General features: G+C 36.1%; 1 protein-coding gene across 1 annotated transcript; it reads right to left on the bottom strand.

Moving 5' to 3' along the window:
- Nucleotides 1-4947: 4947 nt before the first annotated feature.
- LOC137652206 (optomotor-blind protein-like) lies at nt 4948-9996 on the bottom strand. Its single transcript, XM_068385428.1, has 2 exons — nt 9800-9996; nt 4948-6045 (listed from the first exon to the last, which is right to left on the bottom strand). The coding sequence occupies exons 1-2, from the start codon at nt 9975-9977 to the stop codon at nt 5111-5113; spliced, it is 1113 nt and encodes a 370-aa protein (XP_068241529.1). The 5' UTR covers nt 9978-9996; the 3' UTR covers nt 4948-5110.
- Nucleotides 9997-13599: the final 3603 nt, after the last annotated feature.

A 13599-nucleotide genomic window follows, 5' to 3' on the forward strand; every position in this document is an offset into this window, starting at 1 on the left:
AGCTAGTAATAATAATGTATCGTAAGAATACTATGAAAAACTCTAAATTGAAAATCCGGCCCATTCGATATAGCAATGTCTTAATTTGGATACCAATCGCACACATTTCTTATTCATTTTGTTTATTTCATGTATGTCATTGTGCCATTTCATATTACAACTTTCTTCAGAGTACGTTTTACATGGAATATAGATACTCGAATGGCTGGAAATAGGTTTCTTTAAAGAAAAGGGTCATTTATGTAATGAAAGCAAACGTCCTTTGGGGGATATTACAAGTTGTTTATGAGGACTTTAATTGGTTACGTGGCTGTCACCCAGAGCTTTCCTCACTAGTCCAGATCATTCACCTCACATTTGTTAGGCCTTGCTATAATTTTGATTATTAACACATACACATAAACACACATTATATATATATATATATATATATATATATATATGTATATATATATATATATATAATATACATACTGTATATATATATATATATATATATATATATATATATATATATACATGCATACATATAAACACACACACACACACACACACATATATATATATATATATATATATATATATATATATATATACATACATATATATAATATATATATATATATATATACATACATATATATACATATATATATATATAATATATATATGTATGTGTGTGTGTGTGTACGTTTACGTTCCTAAAATACATATGAAAACCATAATTCCAGGGTCAATAAAAAGCATGATTTCTTCAAAAAGAGTATATTTTCATACAATACAGACATGACCAGAACATAATTATTATGTACATCAGAAATAACCAAATAAATACACGTAACTATCAATTAATATTATCAATATTCTATTCTCTCGGAGATTCTTTTATCCACTGACATTTCAGCGGAACAAATGACACATCTTCACCCCCGTCTCCGGCGGCACGAAAAAAAGGGGAAGGAAAAAGACAAAATAAACGAAGAAAGACCATTCCCAGGAGAGAGAGAGAGAGAGAGAGAGAGAGAGAGAGAGAGAGAGAGAGAGAGAGAGAGAGAGAGAGAGAGAGAGAGAGGGTAGGGCTAGAAGCTCTTCTTTTTTTTATACAAGTGTTAATAATTGTAATACCAGGAAGCTGAAGAAATAGCTTTGCCAATAGTCATTAAAGCAGTAACAATAAAAAACAACAGTAATATAATAATGTTACAGACAACAACAAAAAATTAAATGATAATATAACTCATTAAAACAAAGTGTAGTATAAATTTCTCTTAACAGTTCTCGCTGGGAGAAAATGCAAGGAAATTTCAGACTGAATATTCAACTAAAACCTAAAAATTTTTTTTTTTAGAGCCAGGCTTAAAATATTTGCCGACAGGATGACATATATATATAAAAAAAATAAACAAAGAACGACCACTGCACATCGTTTTTATGAGCATTATAGTGAATATAAATTCTTTTAATTTCGCCAGCCAGATCCGAAGGGGGAGATGCGCCCCCCCATAACACACTAAAATAGACTGTGCAAAATCATCCACTGAGAAACACGGGACATCATGGCCAGGTGATGATTGGTTATTTTCCTTTTTTTTCTCTCTCTTTCAATGAAGTGATAAATGTGATTGTGAATTTACATGTCATGAGATGAATCGATGGAGCTGGGGGTCGAAGTAGAGATGAGTCTGGGGAAGGTTTGGATAGCGGTGACTTCGGGGGAGGGGAGAGAGTCAGGGGATCTGGGGGGGGGGGGGAGTGAAGGGGTGAAGGGGATATGCTTACAATGTCTGTTTCTACAGTAAAAGTGACTCATATGGGGGGGTTGGTACTCCTACCACTAAACAATTATCAAAAATTTGCTTTCACGTGTGTTTGTTTGTGTGTTTGGGTGCAAGTTTGTGTGTGTTTACCTGGGAGGAAGCATTTGCGGTTGATGTAAATAAACAAATTATGATAAACACGGAAGTATTAATAACTGTAATAATATCATCATCATAATAATAATAATAATCTTTAAAATACGAGGTCTTCAAACATCACAGACCAACATAAATCTTGATCACTATACATACAGCACAGGGAAAAAATCTATCTAAAAAAAAACATACTTAAAACACTTTGTTTACCAATTACTCAAACTCAAAACATTTTATTACATGACTTGAACACGGTTGGTCATCCAATTGGGACACATTCAAATTTATACTAAAAGAACATTGTAATTATAACCAACTTCACACAAGTCGTAATTTCAGGAAAGTATACGTGACAGGAAATTAAAAAAAAAAAGGAATGAAGCTTTTCTGATAAGAATTATTTTTTCTTAATCCAACAAAGGAGTGAAACAACCTTAGACATTCTAGCTATGGTAGGTCATGTAAGATATACGAAAGTAAATTAGTTGGTTAACTCAAGAAAGTGAATCATATGTCGGTAACTTCGAGTAACTATTATTTTTGCCCATAGTGAACAGTAGAAACAATTGCAAAATAATAACAAAGCAGGACGAAGACATGACACATTCCCAAGACGAAATATCCATGTCTTTCTAGTAATGGAAAAATGATACTTAACATATAACCATGAGTCACAAGTCCTATGTATGCTGGACATAGGAAGGTAGATCACAATATGCGTAAAATGAGATATAAAGCTCGCAAGTCTGCTGAAAGGGTAAGCAATTTAGAAGGATGAAGGTTGGGTCAAAACTACGGAAGAGTGAAAATATAGAAAATGTATATTTTGAGGAGAAAATAGGTACATGAGACAAACAATTGGTAAGTTAACCCACTTCTGTATCTGTTTGCACTTGCAACTAAAGAATCTTTATAATAATGGACTTGATTTCGCTACCGAAGCTCCGACAGATGTCACAGAGAATCAAGATTTGTTTTGAAGTCTAAAGGGAAGGAGAGAGAGAGAGAGAATTGTCTCCAAGAACGAAGTGATTATTATTATTATCATCATCATCATTATTACTATATAGTAATGCGAGGGTCTTGGTATGAGCAGCGCCATGGAATAAAAATAAATGACGAAGTTCAGCGCCGAGATGAAAACAAAAAATACTAAAAAAGGATACAATATTGAAATGAAAAGAAAAATATGTTATCAAAACAATATGACTGAGTCCAATGGGCTGCAGTTTTAACACAAAGAAAAAAAGGGCTATTTAAATGAGAACACTTCATTCTGGAAAAAAATACTATGAAAATCTTAAGTTACGCTGTTTGGTTTGTTGTTCGAAACTCAGCCTACAGATACACTGGGCTAGATTTTAAAACGACATTTAATTAATACGCTTTATGATGACCTAAAAAAAGTTATTTTTTTTTTCTTGCGACAATTAATTTCTTCTGTTCCATCCTGACAAAAGTTAACATTCAAAGAACAAAATGATGATAGATACAAGATGTCCTATCTACCCATAGAAGATCAATACACTATTCATAACAGGTCCAGATTTTGACAAACACGTGCTCTCTTGATCTTTGTAAACATCGCAAGTAGACATTCCATTTCTGAGGAGATATGGACTTCTCATTTTTTATACGTTTGAACATCATCATAACTATTGAGGGGGATGAGAGTGTTGGTTTAAGATTTGTTTACAAAAGACTTCCTCTTTTTTTAATAAGACTTTGAAATTCTTACTTCCAAGGCTAAGCACTTTTTTTTTTACACATTCATAACTTATTTATGATTATTTGGAACTTTATAACACACATAGTTAGAAAACAAATTATTTTTTTTTTCAGTCTAAATTCACTGCGTTTCTTCCAACAGCTAATAATTATAGGCATATTTTGTGTAATCATCACAAGTAGGATTCATGTATATCTTTTTTGCTTGTTTTAGATGATTTTCATCCTCTCCTTTCAAAAAAGTTTCAGTCGTAGGCATTTAAAATGAAAAGAAGAAGACACCCAGAGAAAACAAAGCACCATAATATTTCCATTACGCCGTCCACGAAGGGGGGCGCCAGTAGCCACCTAGCGGCTAGCTGGGAAACTACCGTATAAGTAGTAGTAAGTAGAGTTCACTGGATCTCCCTTTTTTTAATAAGTTTATAGAAGTTCCTCCGTGTTGCCGCAACCTCCAACCACGTTAAAAACACCTATGGGGAGGGGGAGGGGGGAGCGGCGATGAGGTATGTGAGGCCAGCAAGAGTTTACACCAGTGAAGTTTTTTTTTGTCAATTTTCTGTCTGTCGATTGCAATCACCGTATTTTCAGCTTCACAAATTAATATCCAATGAAGTCCATTATTTTCTCTATTCGGTTTTTTCACTGTCAAACACCAACAAGACTTAAGCAGTGTAGAGGCCATTGTTTACCACTAGATATTTCCAAACTAACCACATTGACAAGAAAATTTTCTCATGATAAAAATCTATGAAAAAGGTGTTTTTATAAGACCAAACTTGCTTTAGAAAATGTCGACCGTTGCCTTGGCTAAACACTTTTCACGTCCATCCTTTCAGTATCTAGACATCTAATTAAGACATTTCACACACACTCTGAAACAAATGTTTATTAGCATGTAGAGGCTCATCCTCTTTTTATTATCATCTATTTTCTCTCCCTTCATCTCACACGTGCGCATCCACACATCCTCACTCGCAACATCCACCGAACATTATCCGTCACGCCCGAAACTGCCGCTGCTATCGTCGGTCTGCTTCTTTGGTATACGCTCTACTAACGAGTAGTTGTATGGGACTATATACATGTGCAATTTACAACACACTGCTGCCGACCTCAACGCAGCGGGAGGGGGGGAGAGGGTTTTTTTTCCCAACGGAATCTTATTTTTGTGCACTTCATGATGTTCCGCAAGTCTCGCTCTTTTGCAGTCTCATTTACACTGGTAAATTTAAATTGGGCGAAACTCTATGAGAGGGAAATCAAATAACGGACGCCCATTTAGGATCATCAACATCAGTTGTATCATTGGGGCAAAGACTGGTAGGAGGGGAAATGAAAGAAGAGGAAGAAAAAAAAATCAGGGGTTAGAGGGGACTGGAGGAACAAACGGAGCCACCACTGAGGGCGTGGACGGCCACCAGGTGGGTGTGGAGGTGAGCAGAAGTGACCCTGGGCGGGGCCCGCCCTCACTTGTCAGCTAATTTAAGGGGATCAGGTAAATCCGGACGTCGATCGAGACCGTTCACCATTTTTTCAATCGACTTGAGTTCGGACGCGACGGAGGCAGCGTGAGCAGATCGACGAACGCCCTCTTCCAGCCGTGATCCCGCCTTTGGGCTCACGGCCTGGAATGCTGAAGAACCGCCCAAGGGAGCTTCCCCTAGTAAGGAGGACGAGAGTGTGGGCGTGAGACAGGATGACGACAGAGACGACGACAGAGAGGAAGATAACATGGAGGAGAGAGATGCGGCTGTTGATGACGGCAGGTAGGGGGTAAATCGAGGAGGCTTTAGACGATCTGGTAATAACGGCGAAGGGGCAGCTGGGGATGAACTGGTGGGGGGCCCGCCACTCAAGGAACTACTGCCAGTGCTCGTGGCCCCTGACGACACTGCGAGACCTGCCAGTCCCTGGTAGCCATGAGACCCCAGGAGATGGTGACCTGCCCCAGCTAGCAGGTTATGGGCTAGCAGTAAGTTGTGGGCTACAGGCAAGGACGTAGGAGGGGAGAGGGGTGATGACCCGTGATGTGGCCCAGAGCCTAACAGGGGTAGCTGCAGGTTGTGGGGGTTGAGGCCTCCAGGGGTAGATCCGGGTAGCATCAAGCCATGAAGACCCGCTAAGCTCTGGGCTGCACCTGGATACAGACCATGGGGATACAAGTACGGGAGTAAGTGAGGTGGCTGGAACGGAGGCCCCACGCTGATGTTGGGAGATGGGTCGGCTCCTCCTGAACTAGAAGGCTCGTCCTTTTCGGGAGCCACCTTCTTCAGAGCCGCCAGGGTTACTGCGTCGTCCATGTCGGAATCGAGGTCGCTCTTGCGTTTGACGGAGTCGCGACCCGAGTCGTCCGCTGCGTTGTTGTTCGTTTCTTCGCCTGACACGTCACTGTCCATCAATTCTGTAAAGCGATAAATAATGTCGATATTAGTACATTTGACGAAAACAAGATGATTAATTAATATGGAAACAAGCCTTAATATCTGAAACTATGCCAAGAGATCAATAGTAAAATGCCACAAAATCCTGGAAAAATCAAGGAAGCTTAGTAATAACCAGTTACATTAAATACAAAATTATATCATTTTTTTTTTTAATTTTACGTCAATATAATCGAATATATATAATTTTTTAGCAAAGTCATTCTATGACAAAACTTATAATCTTTTGGTAAAATGGAAACTAAAACCTATAATTGGTAAATTTAAAGAGAAAGCATAAAGAACTTGCAAACAGAAAGACCTATAGAGACACACAATGAGAAGCAGCAGAGCGAAAGCAAATGAAATCCACGAGATGATCTATCAAAAAATTCTTCCCTTATTTTTTCCATGACAGGATTTAAAAAAAATCGGCACCACTTCACTCTTAACTTTAGTCACAAACGAATAACAGAGAGAGAGAGAGAGAGAGAGAGAGAGAGAGAGAGAGAGAGAGAGAGAGAGAGAGAGAGAGAGATCTAAATGAAGAGCGCGTCCAGCATATGCTCTCTCAGCAAAAGCGTCCTTCAAAAGATTGAAAATTAAATTCTCTAATTTTTCCTTTTCTTTTTTCATCTCCCTCAATTGGAAATTAAATTTCAGCTATTTTTTTGTTCAGTCGATTTTTGTTTTAACCAGTTTATTAAAAAAATTCGTGATGAAATAAAAGACGATCACTTTTTTTTGTACAATGTCGCACATACGAACATGAAAACTCAAATTCAAAAAGGTTCAACAATCGATGTCGTTTTCACAGAAAATGTAACGCCTCAAACTGGCCAATAACGCTATATGATATGTACTACATACACATAAACACACACACACACTATACACACATATATATATATATATATATATATATATATATATATATATATATATATATATATATATATATATACACATATACACACATAAACATATATATATGTATATATATATATAATATATATATATATATATATATATATATATATATATATATATATATATGTGTGTGTGTGTGTGTGTGCGTGTTAGTTAATATGTCAGTGAGTGAGTGTGTATAGATTACCAATTCAGTCTTGAACACGGTAACCATGAAATATCTAAATTTATTGATAAAACCACGGTTTAAAATGAATTTGGATGGATGAAAATAGAATATATAAAGAAATGCGTCTAACCAAACAAACTGGTAAAATATGCGGAACAATATTATTAAATGTTTCTAAACGGAACAAAAAATGCTATAAACATAATTTACTTCGAAGTACTATCTAACGAATTGATACAGATAGATAGATTTGGGCTATGTAATCGGGCGTTGGGCCTTTCGAGGATATTCAGTGTCCATGTGCAACTAAGGAAAGAGGAATATTGCAATTTCCTTTGAGTAGTAACTACAGTGTACCGTGTGATGTGCACTGAAGGTACTACTCCCAACGGGTTTATGATTTGAGAGCATTGTCAACCATCCATGCACCGTGATAATAATCATAAAATTATTAATAATAATTATAAACAAATAAACAATCGTGTCGTCACAATACGCAAATACTTCCCCACTTCACTCCGACCTTGGTATACCTACTTAGTAATGATTCTTAAGCAGTTTTTCAATTGCTTTAAAAAAAAACTGAGAAACGTAAAAATAATTTCTTGGAATGCTTGAAGAGATAAAATGATTGGTGTTCAATAAGTGATATCACATCAAAATGCATCTTGATCCGGAGTTCGTCTCCGACCTCTTTGAACCGACTACTGGCCACGGATAACCATGCCCCATCTGGAATGGGGCGATGTGAGAGAAGGCAGTAGCAGCAGGCAATGGGGGATGAGGAAAGGATTTTTACAAATGAAGTTGTAGAATGGGTGGGTGGGGAGTAGGTAGGGGTGGGAAGTGTAGGCGGATGGGAAACACAGCGGGGGAAGCATGGGGTGGGGGGTTATGGAAGGAGAACCTGAAGGGGGATATGTTTGTTTGTTTGTTAGAAAGGAGAGGTGGGAGGGGGGAAGGCTTAGGAGGAAATGAAGGGGGTGTAGATATAGGGAAAGGGGGTGGGGAGGATGGGGAGGGGGGAAGAAGAGCAGGAGGAGGAGGACATTAAATGGTTGAAAAGCCTGCAGCTCAACAGGATCGTATTACAGGTCTTTCCTTTCCTGGTTCCTTCTTTCTATGCGCTTACAATCACCGAAGAATCCTAACGTTGCGTAGACTCCTTCGTCAACATAACAAGGATTCGTAAAACACGAATTAATTGAAGGTTTCTTCCCGGTAATGTATCAGGATCATAGTCTAAAATAAATGAATTTTGAATAACAATATTGCGGAAGACATCCAACGCACTCTTTTTAAGTGTTTATATAAATTATAATATGCAACCAAGATACATTGCTCTCATTACATGCTGAATGATTCGGAGGTATTTATTAAAGAATCTAATTTTCATATCGCTCATGGATAGCACGAACAAAATAATTGAATCAATTTAGTACACGCTTGCACTTTTAATTTCATAATAAAGATTTTGTAAAAATGTACCTTGATTCATACACACATTTAAATATATATATATATATATATATATATATATATATATATATATATATATATATATATATATAAACACATTGAAAGGAAAAGGTTAACAATCTCCACACATAAAAGGGAAAAGATGAAAATCCTTCACACATTAAAGGGAAAATATCAGATTTCTTCACAAATTGAAGGGAAAAGATGAAAATTCTTCACACATTAAAGGGAAAATATCAGATTTCTTCACAAATTGAAGGGAAAAGATGAAAATCCTTCACACATTGAAGAGAAATTATCAAAATTCTTCACACAATGAAAGGAAAATATCAAAATCCTTCCCACATTGAAGGGAAAAGATGAAAATCCTTCACAAATTGAAGGGAAAATAAAATTACTTCACAAATTGAAGGGAAAAGATGGAAATTCTTCACACACAGAAGGGAAAAGATGAAAATCCTTCGCACATTAAAAGGAAAAATAAAATTCCCCCACAAATTGAAGGAAAAAGATCAAGATCTTGCACACATAGAAGGGAAAAGATGATAATCCTTCACACATTGAATGGAAAAATAAAATTCCTTCAAAAATTGAAGGAAAAAAGATAAAAATCTTGCACACATTGAAGGGAAAAGATGATAATCCTTCTCACATAGAAGGGAAAAATAAAATTCCTTCAAAAATTGAAGGAAAAAAGATAAAAATCTTGCACACATTGAAGGGAAAAGATGATAATCCTTCTCACATAGAAGGGAAAAATAAAATTCCTTCAAAAATTGAAGGAAAAAAGATAAAAATCTTGCACACATTGAAGGGAAAAGATGATAATCCTTCTCACATAGAAGGGAAAAATAAAATTCCTTCAAAAATTGAAGGAAAAAAGATAAAAATCTTGCACACATTGAAGGGAAAAGATGATAATCCTTCTCACATAGAAGGGAAAAATAAAATTCCTTCAAAAATTGGAGGAAAAAGATAAAAATCTTGCACACATTGAAGGGAAAAGATGAAAATCCTTCACACATTGAAGGGAAAAGATGATAATCCTTCTCACATTGAAGGGTTAAAATAAAAATCCTTCACACATTAAAAAGAAAAGACGAAAATCCATCCCACACTGAAGAGAGAAGATGAAAATCCATCCTTGCTGGACGTACCATGAGCAGCGTCGCTATGGGAGTCGGTGGTGCCGACCACGTCGAGACGTTCATCGTCATCGTCTTCGTCGTCGTCCTTGTGGTTTTCAGAATCCATGGCGGCGTTATCAGGGAAGTTTCGGATGTTGGGAAGAGCTATCTGGTGGTCGATCTTCTGCTCTTCCGTCCCCCGGGTCATAACCACGTTCCTGCAAAAGTTAGAACTGCAGAATTTAGTCAAAAATCTGAAGAGGACTCGTTTCAAAAGGGATGATCGATGTTGATTTGCATAATGGCATAAAAAGGATGAATGTGTGTGTGTGTGTGTGTGTGTGTGTGTGTGTGTTTCTCATTCGAGTATATTGTTTCATGTGGATTATGAATAAGACATATTTTGAATAAATACAGGATAATCAATAAAAAAAACCTACAGTATATATAATTCAAATCTGTCTATTATTCTTTGAAATTCTGAAATACTAGGGGAAATTATTCCTTATATAACATATTCAATTATAATACTATAAACTGGTAAATAAAAAAATAAAAATATACAGGATAATTAATAAAAATACGTAGGATAATTAATAAAATATACAAGATATATACTTCAAATTTAAATCTATTATTCTTTGAAATTTTGAAATACTAGAATAAAACTTATTTACAAATAACACATTTATTTCTTGGTTTTCTATATTAAATAAAGATGAATGCTTAAATAACTCCCATTAATGCAATGTTTGCTTTTTCCCTTTTAGGCTTACTAAGAATTCAATACTATATTGTCATGTCATGCAATTTAAATGACTTAATAATCAATATATTTTGCTTATTAGAATCTATGAAATCCCGAATCAAACCACAAAACTAATCTATAGATGGAAACAATGTAATTCCAATCTCTTCAAATCTATATCATCTCTGAGTAAATATTTTACTAGGAGATAAAAAAAAACAGAAGGACATAAGACATACTGAAATGGAAAAAAAAAAGTTTCCTTCCTCTTTTTCGAAACCAAATCTACAACGTGATGAAGTTACTCTCTATAATCCACTGCTCAGTCCAACCACAAATTACAAGAAGTACTTTTAGTTTTAGAAAGTTCACCGTAGATCCCAATGTACTCTCTCCTCCCCACCCCACCCTTAATCCCCCCCCCCTTCCCTCTACCCTCTCAGTTCTTCATCAGCATCCTTCATTTCACACCATCTCCCACTGGACAATCGCGCAGCATCACCGCTTCCGGCTTGTCCCTCATCTCCACTCCGGGTCATTATCTTTATCCAGGTGTAAGTGCTTCGGCACCGCCTTTGATCCCATGGTATAAAAGAAGCCCGGTAAAGAAGCGGCAGCAAAGGCCGCAGGTAAAGCTAGCGCCGGAACAACCGCCGAAGAAGGTAAAACGGGCTTGGGGCGAGATCACGCCCGCCCTCAGGATACGAGCAGGAAGGAACAGTTCCCACAGCAGGAGTTTCCTGCTCTACATAGTTTCTCCTTCAAAGGAGTAGTCTCTTGTCCTGGCTCAAATTTCTTAAGGGGCGTCCGTCATTTATTTTTGTTTGATTTTATTTTTAACTTATGAGAAAGTGTGCCATTACATAGTTTCTTGCTTACAAACTGCGTATCTTTTTTAGTCAATTCAATGTAATTTCTAAGAAATTTACTTGAAATCAATACACATTCAATACTAAAATGCCAAAAAAATAAATGTAGGAAAATAGCTCTTGTAAAGTTCTAATGATACAATTATTAATTCACAATGGAAGTGAAAACGAAATATTAACGATGAATATACGCAGAAAATATACATTATGGAATACAACAGCTTTTGCAAGACAAATGAAAAAGGATATCACTAATACCAATGTAAGTTGAAACAAATTCATGAAATAAAAAATTGTAATTAAATAACCATAAAATAATGGAAGGAAATAGCTCGTGCCGAGCAAAGAAAATTTAAATTCAAACCCAATCAAATCAAAAGCGACCCTTAAAATCGGTTAATGGCTAGAGCATTTCCGAAAGGGGCTACAAAAGTTCTCGTTGTAGCTAAAGGAGAGAGAGAGAGAGAGAGAGAGAGAGAGAGAGAGAGAGAGAGGAGAGAGAGAGAGAGAGAGAGAGAGAGAGATACTAACATACGATGCTTGAAACTATTCATTTACAGTGTCCTAGGGGGTTAACTGCCTCCTTTTCACAGCTCACACAAAAGATATTTGCATAAAGCAATGCTTGTTCTTGCAATTCCTTCCGTCCTTCTACAAGATTCCTCCTGATTTTTTTTTTCAGATTTGCTTGGAATCGACAACTCTATTGCCGCCTCCGGTTTCTGCCATTAGAGATGTAATAACAATCGGATCGTCTAAACTTGATCTTAGAGCTTAAACGAAGTTTGCCGTTAAACATTGTGCGTTAAGCTAAAGATTTGCAATATATATATATATATATATATATATATATATATATATATATATATATATATATATATATATATATATATCTATATATATATATATATATATATCTATATCTATATATCTATATCTATATATATATATCTATATATATATATATATATATATATATAGAGAGAGAGAGAGAGAGAGAGAGAGAGAGAGAGAGAGAGAGAGAGAGAGAGAGAGAGAGAGAGAGAAAGGAACCATTACCCATAATATCGAATCACATCTTTTGGCTTTTTCGGTACAATAAGGCCGAACGTAATGAGAGAGAGAGAGAGAGAGAGAGAGAGAGAGAGAGAGAGAGAGAGAGAGAGAGAGAGAGAGAGAGAGAGAGAGAGAGAGAGAGTACCCTGAACGTATCTTTTCCCCATAATCGTGATAATTATTCCAAAACACAAACGAAATTTCCAAAAACCCAACCCTCAAGAATGTCGATTAGAGGATGCCGTTACAATACATTAACACACACAAGCAAGAAGAAACCAAGACGAGAGAGAGAGAGAGAGAGAGAGAGAGAGAGAGAGAGAGAGAGAGAGAGAGAGAGAGAGAGAGAGAGAGAGAGAGTAAAAACAAGGTATGTGAAAGTCTCCTGCTCCTCCTACATAAACTGAAATCATAAAATCCGAACCACTGTTCGAACGTCGGTAACTTCGGCACAACCGAGTCGTTCTCGGCCGGGGCTAAAAACAAACATATTTTTGTGCGTCGCTCGTCAGAATGCCGACAAAGGAGGCATTTATCCACGCGAAAAAACAACAACATATGTGGATAAATAAAGAGAGAGCGAAATGAGAAGGGAAGCAGGAATGAGACCTGATTTTATTTAAGAGTGAAAATATTACTAACAGATTTCTCGTATGAGACTATAGTGTGTTATTAATACTTTCATTTTGTTTACGTCAGAATGTTAGTATGATGTAATCGGCCAATTCTTCGCGGTGGAAAACAGGAAGATAGAAAATTAATTCATAATTTTTTTCTCTAATTTGAAATTAAAAAATATATTGAATATTAAATTGCCACCTATTCATTAAAATATAAGATATAGGCATGTTAAATGACTTGCAACAATTTCAGAAAACTCTGTCACTATACAAATCTTACTGATTAACTCATTTAACACATTTTCTTTTCTCCTCTGTGGATATAAGTCTCATGCCATTCAGTCTAAAGGGTCATTTAGTAATTCATGAAACTAAATCTATACATTAGTCAAAAAGCAAAATTTCCCCCTTGATTTCATACAGCAATAGTAACACTTTCATTATATAGAATGTATTACCTCAACTCAAAGAAACTGTAGTGACCAATTGCATAAACTTATTTCTTTTACAAGTATGTCCTCAATAAAAAAAAAAATA

This window comes from Palaemon carinicauda, chromosome 13 (assembly GCF_036898095.1).
Source record: "Palaemon carinicauda isolate YSFRI2023 chromosome 13, ASM3689809v2, whole genome shotgun sequence".
NCBI lineage: Eukaryota > Metazoa > Arthropoda > Malacostraca > Decapoda > Palaemonidae > Palaemon > Palaemon carinicauda.

Coding starts and splice junctions, on each gene's coding strand:
- LOC137652206 (XM_068385428.1), bottom strand. CDS start 9,977: ATGACCCGGGGGACGGAAGAGCAGAAGATCGACCACCAGATAGCTCTT. Junction 6,046..9,799: donor CCATAGCGACGCTGCTCATG/GTACGTCCAGCA, acceptor ATCGCTTTACAG/AATTGATGGACAGTGACGTG.